Source organism: Bactrocera latifrons, unplaced genomic scaffold (genome assembly GCF_001853355.1).
Source record: "Bactrocera latifrons isolate USDA-ARS-PBARC rearing strain unplaced genomic scaffold, ASM185335v1 scaffold_496, whole genome shotgun sequence".
In the NCBI taxonomy this organism is placed as follows: Eukaryota; Metazoa; Arthropoda; class Insecta; order Diptera; family Tephritidae; genus Bactrocera; species Bactrocera latifrons.
In genome coordinates, this window is record NW_017537152.1 from 119,120 (window position 1) to 126,842 (window position 7,723).

The 7,723-nt window shown below is 42.9% G+C and overlaps 1 protein-coding gene across 4 annotated transcripts in view; it reads right to left on the reverse strand.

The window, feature by feature from the left end:
• The window catches only part of LOC108973630 (eukaryotic translation initiation factor 4 gamma 3), a 61,870-nt gene that overhangs the window by 24,810 nt on the left and 29,337 nt on the right, over window positions 1-7,723 (reverse strand). For 3 of the 4 annotated variants that reach the window (XM_018941008.1, XM_018941007.1, XM_018941009.1), the window contains exons 4-6: window positions 2,160-2,780; window positions 2,003-2,105; window positions 1,830-1,944 (exon numbers count right to left, since the gene is read on the reverse strand). In XM_018941008.1, the coding sequence (XP_018796553.1) occupies window positions 1,830-1,944; window positions 2,003-2,105; window positions 2,160-2,780 (839 nt within the window). Of the gene's footprint in view, window positions 1-1,829; window positions 1,945-2,002; window positions 2,106-2,159; window positions 2,781-3,508; window positions 3,649-7,723 lie in introns of all 4 variants that reach the window. The other variant, XM_018941010.1, reaches the window with a different exon arrangement.

Genomic DNA, 7,723 nt, shown 5'->3' on the forward strand with positions numbered 1-7,723 from the left:
GGCAGAGTTCTGCCGAGTTGACAGTCCTTGGCCGGATAAAAATCCGGGTCCGTTCCGGTTTCCGTAGATCCGACTGTCATGGGAACGGAGCATTGAAATAGTAGTGCCTATTGGCCAAGAGAGTTTTGCTTTAAATTTTGTTTCATTTATGATATTGCCGTCGATCATTATTTTAGTTATATTCTCTAAAGTATAACGGTCCTGCTACACACAACAATAAGTATGAATTGCTGCCGTTACCAATTTTATTGTGATATCTGTTTTTATGAGCGAGCAATAGAGTAGTGAACGATGAGATGATTGCAAACAGGTAATTTTCAATAAAAAAAAATTTATTTTATCAAACAAAAAGTAAGTTTCCAGATCTTTTATTAATTATTCAATGCAAAAAGCAAAAAAAAAAAGAATATGACTTTGCACTTTTTTTGGGCCGCGGGAAGCACTGCAGTGACGAAAAACGAGAATGTATTCAATCTGTCATAAACAACGGTAAATCCTACAAGGGAGTGGAAAGAATTGTAGGGCGTTAAGAAGCAACGACTCACAATGCAATTATTTATTAAAAAAAAAAAAGACGAAAAACGGGGCGCAATATGGATTCCTTCCGAAAATTTTACACCAATAGTTGTAAGATGGAGATTCGGAATTAACTGAACCTGGCCTATGGTGTTCATACGGTGAGAAGACTTCTACATGTACATAATTTATATATCCACAGTCCTCGATAAGTACCGTTATTAAAAAAATCATATAGCAAGTTGTCTTAAATTTGCCAAAGGACCGATTGAGAATTTGCCGATTGAGAAGTGGCGCAACGTCTTGTGGACAGACGTGTCGAAAGTTATTCTATACGGCGGTAAAGGGTCCCTTCCGTATCTAAGACGCTGCCCTAATAGAGAGTACGACCCCATATTCAGCACAAAAACTATGAAGCTTGGCGGTTTGGTGTGTTTTTCTTACAGGCCCAATTTTTTTGTGCAGTCCCAATTCACAAGATTACTAGCATAAAGGACCGACACAAATTCGAGGATATAATGCAGTATATTATACCATTTGCTGAAGAGGACATCCCGCTGAAAAGGATATTTCAGCAGAATAATGACCCGAAGCATACCAGAAGAGTGGCAAAGGAGTGGTTTCGGGCCAATGGAATTGAGGTCATGGATTGGCCAGCTCACTCCCCTGACCTCAATACCATTGAAAACCTTTGGGCAGACGTTAAGAAAGCCGTATGGAACGACAAACCCAAAAACAACAATGAGTTGTGGACCGTAGTGCAGCAAGCATGGCAGAATATACCACTAAAGAGATGCCAGAGTCTCGTAGATTCTATGAAGAGGCGTTGTATTGCTGTTATTAAAAATCATGGCCATGCTACCAAGTACTAATATCTCGACGGAACTTCCCAAAATCCTTCAGTTAAAAAAAAAAAAAACTATTTTACTGCTCCCATCAAATTTCATATATAAACACAACTTTGTGAAAAAATATATCTTAGTCCCATTCAAATTAAAATATTTTTATTAATAAACGTAGCCAGGGAAACGTGATAAACTTTTCCGTTTCAATTGATGTTAAAATTGTTTAGAATTTTGCATAACTCACAGGTATGTAGAACTCTAATACCCACTACTATTTCACTGCTCGCAACTGCATATTCATATATTCGCTACAAATTTCAAGTTTATCCGAATTTAATCCGACAGAGAATAAAAAACACAAAGTTTTATTTTAATGAAAACATATCATCAAATTCCACATGAGTTTTTCTCCAAAGTGTTATTTCAAAGCCGATATGCACAATTTTCATGTACTTGATAATAACTCACTTTTTACTTCGAGGCTTTTGCACTGAAGGCAGGATTTCTACGGAAGGGCCATCAGATATAGCAGACACAATTGGAGTCTGACTATGAGAACCGTCCCGAGATATATGTGACATGTCTGAAAAATTATACGGAGTACTATTAGCTAAGTTCGTCTGTGGTCTTAAAATACTTACCGATCATCTCATATGGTATACTACGTAGTTGTTCAGCCAAAACAATCGGTTGTTGGACATATATGTTTTGTTCGGTATACTCAATATCTGCACTGGACGATGTCTGTGAAAAACATTTAAATGCAAACATGATTCAAAAAAAGGGAATAGACTCTACCTTTGATCCATCATAATCTTCAAAGATATCCTTATTGGTGTTGGGGTCAATTATTTTGATAGCATGGAGACGTCTACGAGTTGACTTTTGACCAGCTTGTGTGGGTAATGTCGTTTGTACAACACCAACAATTGACTGAACAGCCACTTGTTGTCCGTTAGGGTTCGGGGCTACGCCTAATACCGTTGGATTAGTTCCAGTTGGAACTGCACTTGCCGATAGCACTGTTCCGGGCGCCAATGGCATTTGTGTTTGTGTTGCGCCTTGTGGTCCTGGCATCGGGCCATTCGGACCTGTCATTGTGTTGCTAACACCAGTTGTAACACCTACGGCACCACGCTGTGTAGGAACAGGGTAGTACGAGGGATATGGGTATGGATAATTTGGTTGTAGTGGTTGTGGGTATTGTGTGTACGGTGGCGCAGGAAATGCCTGACGCTGATATTGCGGGAATGGCTGTACAACAACGCTTTGATGCATAGTTTGTGGATACATAGCTGGAATCGGAACATGGCGAGTACCATTGCGAGGTGCTGGACTTGCGGAAGGTCCTCGATATAAACTACCTGCTGAATTTGTATGTACTTGGCTGGAACTGTTGGTAACAGTCGGTTGAACAAACTATATAAATAAATTCATAAGTAAGAATCATAATAAACAAGTCAGTATCAATTCATAGTATGAAAGAAAATCGATTTTTCTGTCCCTATGTATATTTAAATCTTTAAAACTACGCAACGGATTTTGAAGCCGTTTTTTAATAGATAGAATGATTGAAGAGGAAGGTTTATAAGTACAATAACATCCCTTAAGTAGTGGAGAAGCTCTGTTATCTTAAAAATGATGATGTAAATAATTACATTTTTTCCGCTTCCCATGCAAACGCAGGCTGAACCTATCGCGATTTATCAAAATAAAGTACAAAGTATTGTACACATTGAAAAGGTCCACAGAAAATTCGGCGGTGGTACGTCTATCTCTTATGATTATCCCACAATAACAGTTTTTTGTAATTTACTTTTCACGACAAATAATGGCTAATTTTCAAAGCAATTTTGCCCAATACAGCATTAATCCTTATCCAATTAAATACCTTAAATACATTGTTGATTTAATATATGTAGATCTATATGATCCTTTACAGCATATGATTTACATTCATATGCTGAATGGCCGATTTTCATTATGCATTATGTGCTGTCCAATAGAATAACTGTCGATTGAACTCCAGTATGAAATGTTTCTACTGTTTCACACCGACACAAAAATTCGTTTTTATTACGATTAAAGAGCACTGAAACATTAATGAGAATCAGCAATTCGTTGTTTTTGTTATATTATGAACTTACGAGGCTCTCACTTTGCACAGGGTTTTCGCCACTTTGGGCCGTCATTGTTCTCGGTGCTCATTTCGAGTCTGTCCAACTTAGCAAATATCTTTTCAAAGGTGGATTTTCCTGGTGCAAAGCCCAAATTCGACAGTATTTTCCTGCATAAATATTAACACACGAAATGATTTTTGATCCATTTTTTTTTTTTGTAAACTAACACAAGTTGCCCAAGTCATAATTTAACTAATAGAAATCATATAGATGGTAGTAGAAGTAATATCTATGTATCAGCCACGGTAAAGCGTGGGCGGGTCCTCTAGTAACTATATAAATTTAAATATGTATATAAAAACAATAATGTTTATATTTGGGTAACTGCAATTAATTTTTTGAAATTAGGATGATTATACTTTTATTTATATGTATTAATACTAGCAGTCCCATACATCCCTCATCACTTAGCAACTTCTGGCTTCTCGCACAACTAGTTCCGTGTGTCAGACCGTCATACGGCCAAGGTAACCGTTGGCGAACGTCGATTCCGCACGGTGATCGCAGAAAAGCGGAACTCCGAACTAATTTCCCAGCTTAAGCAGCCGTGGAGCTATCAACACATTCACCGACTCCAATATGCATGCAATGAGTCTGTGTATGACACTGGAAATCTCTTTGCATGCCCCGCGCTAACCACACTCATCTAACACCCCTTTTAGTTTGGTCCGACCCCGTCGAAACAAGTAGTTTCCTGGTCCTCCCGATAGATTGCGTCGACGACAGCCTAGATAACCCTTATCATCCTAACGGGGACATCAGTCCGTTACTGTTATAACAGCAATAAGGCATATCAATCAATACTGCTTTGTGCCGGCTAACTTCGGTGATAGAAAGTTTTCTGGAAGGAGGGGAAGTGATGTTATGCGCCTTCCTAGTCATCGAAGGTGCTTTTTTTACAACACTCCGAAGAGTGTAGCCAAGGCGCTGGAGAAAGAGAATGTGACAACACCGGTGTGCATACTAGAATAGCTGAAACCACCGTAGAAGATACTAGGTCTCAGGACTACAAGAAGCTGCCGACAGAGTGATAGCCAAACACACACTGCTCCAGATGACAGTACAAGAATGTGGCAGAGGTAAGGTAATATCATCTATGCAGATGAAAGAGTTAAGTGAAGTAATATTATTTGCGCTTCTCCCAAAAGCATTATCAACATGGTAAACTTCACCAAGAAGTTCAAGTTTGCGAATCAAGATTGGCTGAAAAATCTTCCGAGCTTCATTGCGAGTGGGCCAAAATGCCGGCAAGTCGCATTCGCTTGCAATTCGTTTTTTGACCATCTCAAGACCATAGTTAAGGCAAGAGGTGGCCAAATCGAACAAAAGTGAATTGGTCCTAAGTTTATGATTATTTGCACACATTTTGTGCTTTAAAATACATAAATAAAAGTAATTTTCCAAACCGGATCTGGTGTTGTTGTTGTTGTTTTAACGGTTATCAGTCCCCGTTGGGATGGTGATAGCCATCTGTGTTGTCGTCGATGTCATCTAACGGGAGGCCCAGGAAACGTGCTGTTTCGACGGGGTCGGACCAGAGGGAAAAGGGTGTTAGATGGGTGGGGTTGGTTGGGCATGCAAAGAGGTGGTCAGTGTCATGCGGAGACTCGTTGCATGGAAGACATATGTTGGGTATGTCTGGGTCTATTCTGGATAGGTAGGAGTTTAACCTGCTACAATATCCAGAACGAAGTTGCACAAGGGTCACTCGCGGGAGGGAGTCGGTGAAGGTGTTGATGGCTCCGCTGTGAATGGTCAGTGCCTGTCGGAAGTCTGTAGCGGCCGAGGTCCTGTCGGCGTATTGTTCGATGTCGTCGACGTGATGAAGGAGTGACCTCCTGATGTTCCTCGGAGGCGGTTCCGCTCCCAGCAGATGACTGCAAGGGTGATTTCCGCGAAAACATCCTAGCAGGAACTGCTTGAAGAGGAGTTCATTATGCTCCTTGACTGGGAGCATAAGCGTCTCGCTATGTAGGTGCTCGATGGGAGACATCAGGAGGCATCCCGTCGTGGTCCGGATTGCTGTGTTCTGGCAGGTCTGGAGTTTCCTCATCTGCGTGCCACTGCATCCAGGCGACCATATGGGTGATGCATAGTTAAGGATCGGCCAGCCGATTGCCTTGTAAGGTGCCAACAACGTTTCTTTGTCTTTTCCCCATGTGCCCCCGGCTAGCGACTTGAGGATTTTGTTGCGGCTCTGTACTTTGGCGATGATCGCGGTCGTGTGTGGAGAGAAGGAGCATAGACTGTCGAAGGTAACACCTAAAATTTTAGGGTTATTGACAGTCGACAATATTAAGTTCCAGTTTGTACTCCTTCGTCCAGTTCGTGAATATGGTCGCTGTGGATTTGGTAGGGGAAAGTTGGAGGTTCCTTGCAGTGAGAAAACGAGAAAGGTCGGAGAGGTAGTTGTTTACCTTCGAACACATGCCATCGATTTCATTGCCCGACGTCAATATCGTTCAATCATCAGCGTACGAGGTTATGGAAACCCCCTCTGGTGGTTGCGGGAGTTTCGAGATGTAGAAGTTAAACAGTAGCGGGGAGAGGACACCACTGTGCGGTACCCCCTGTTTAATTCTTCTCAGTTGAGATGTTGCGCCTCGAAATAGTACGGATGACTGACGACCGTTCAGATAGTTCATGGTCCACCTCTTGAGCCCTGGATTAGGAATGGTTTCTCAATGTCCTGCAGTAGCGTTGTGTGATTGACCCTGTCAAAAGCTTTTGACAGGTCCAACGCTACGAGGATCGTTCTCTCACGTCTTTAAGACGCTAAGTGCTGTGGTGGTACTGTGCATTTTACGGAATCCATGCTGGTGGCTGGCTAGGCTCAGGTGGTGAGTGAAGGTCGGGAGTAACAAGGCTTCAAGTGTCTTCACTACTGGGGAGAGGAGAGTTATCGGGCGATAAGATTCCCCTTGGTTGGCGGGTTTCCCAGGTTTCAGTAGTGGGACCACTCTTCCTAGCACTTTCCACACATCGGGTATTTGAAGAGTGGCTAGCGACAGGTTGAGGACCTTGGTGAGATATTTTACTCCTGTCGAGCCTAGATGCTTTAGCAGTAGCATGTTGATTCCATCAGGGCCAATGGATTTGGAAGATTTTGCTTTGTTGATGACACCTTGAACCTCTCCATCGGTGAAAGTAAGTGGCGCGCCGTCGTTTGGCATTTTGCGCCGCCGTCGGTTAACACATCGTTTGGCTTTGTCTACCGAAGTAATTGTAATCTGCCGGCTAAAATAGCTCGCGCACTTCTTCGGGTCCGAAGAGGCATGACCATTGAATTGAACTACAACTCGGTCGTCTTGACTCTTCGGGTTGGACAAGGTTTTGATAGCAGCCCAAAGCTTACTCACACCGGTGGAGAGGACTTCAGGTGCTCTATCCATTTCGTCCGCTTATGCTGGTTTACCATACGCCGAATCTCCAAATTGAGATCCCTTATTCGGGGATCCCCGGGATCGGCATGGCGTAAGGTGTCGCGCTCATTAGCTAAAACGGCTGCTTCGGCTGGGAAGTTAGGGCGGATTTCCGCTATTCGTCCAGCTGGTATGAAGCGAGCGGTAGCTGCTGCGATCACCTTGCGGAATTGACGTTCGCCAACGCATACGTCCGTAGGAATGGGYAGAGCGTTGAAGGTGCTCTCAGTAAATTCGGTGAAGCCAACCCAGTTAGCTTTGTTGAAGTTAACGAAGATGCGGATGTCCACAGAAACGAAATTAGCAGGTTTCTCGATCGAGATAATTATGGGTAGGTCGCCAGGTTATGCTATTTATCAGACCACCGCTAGCGATTGTAATATCGGGCGAGCTACTACAAGTGCCCATAACTCTGGTGGGGGCTTCGTCATTCATTGTGCAGAATGTCGAATCGTCAATCTGTTCCGCCAGCTCCATCCCCCTATGGTCATTTGACAGACAGGAATGCCAAACATTGTGGTGGCGTTAAATTCGCCTAGCACCAAACGGTTTTCACCACGAAGTAGCGCATCTATATTCGGGTGATATCCTGTACGGCAACATGTAACTGGGGGGATGTATATATTAAATATTTCGAGCTCGACATCGCCTGACCGGACAGCTATGCCCTGACATTCTAGGGTAGCGTCCCTGCGATCGATGTCTTCATCGATTAGACGATACTGCACAGTGTTGTGCAATATGAAGGCTAGGCCACCAC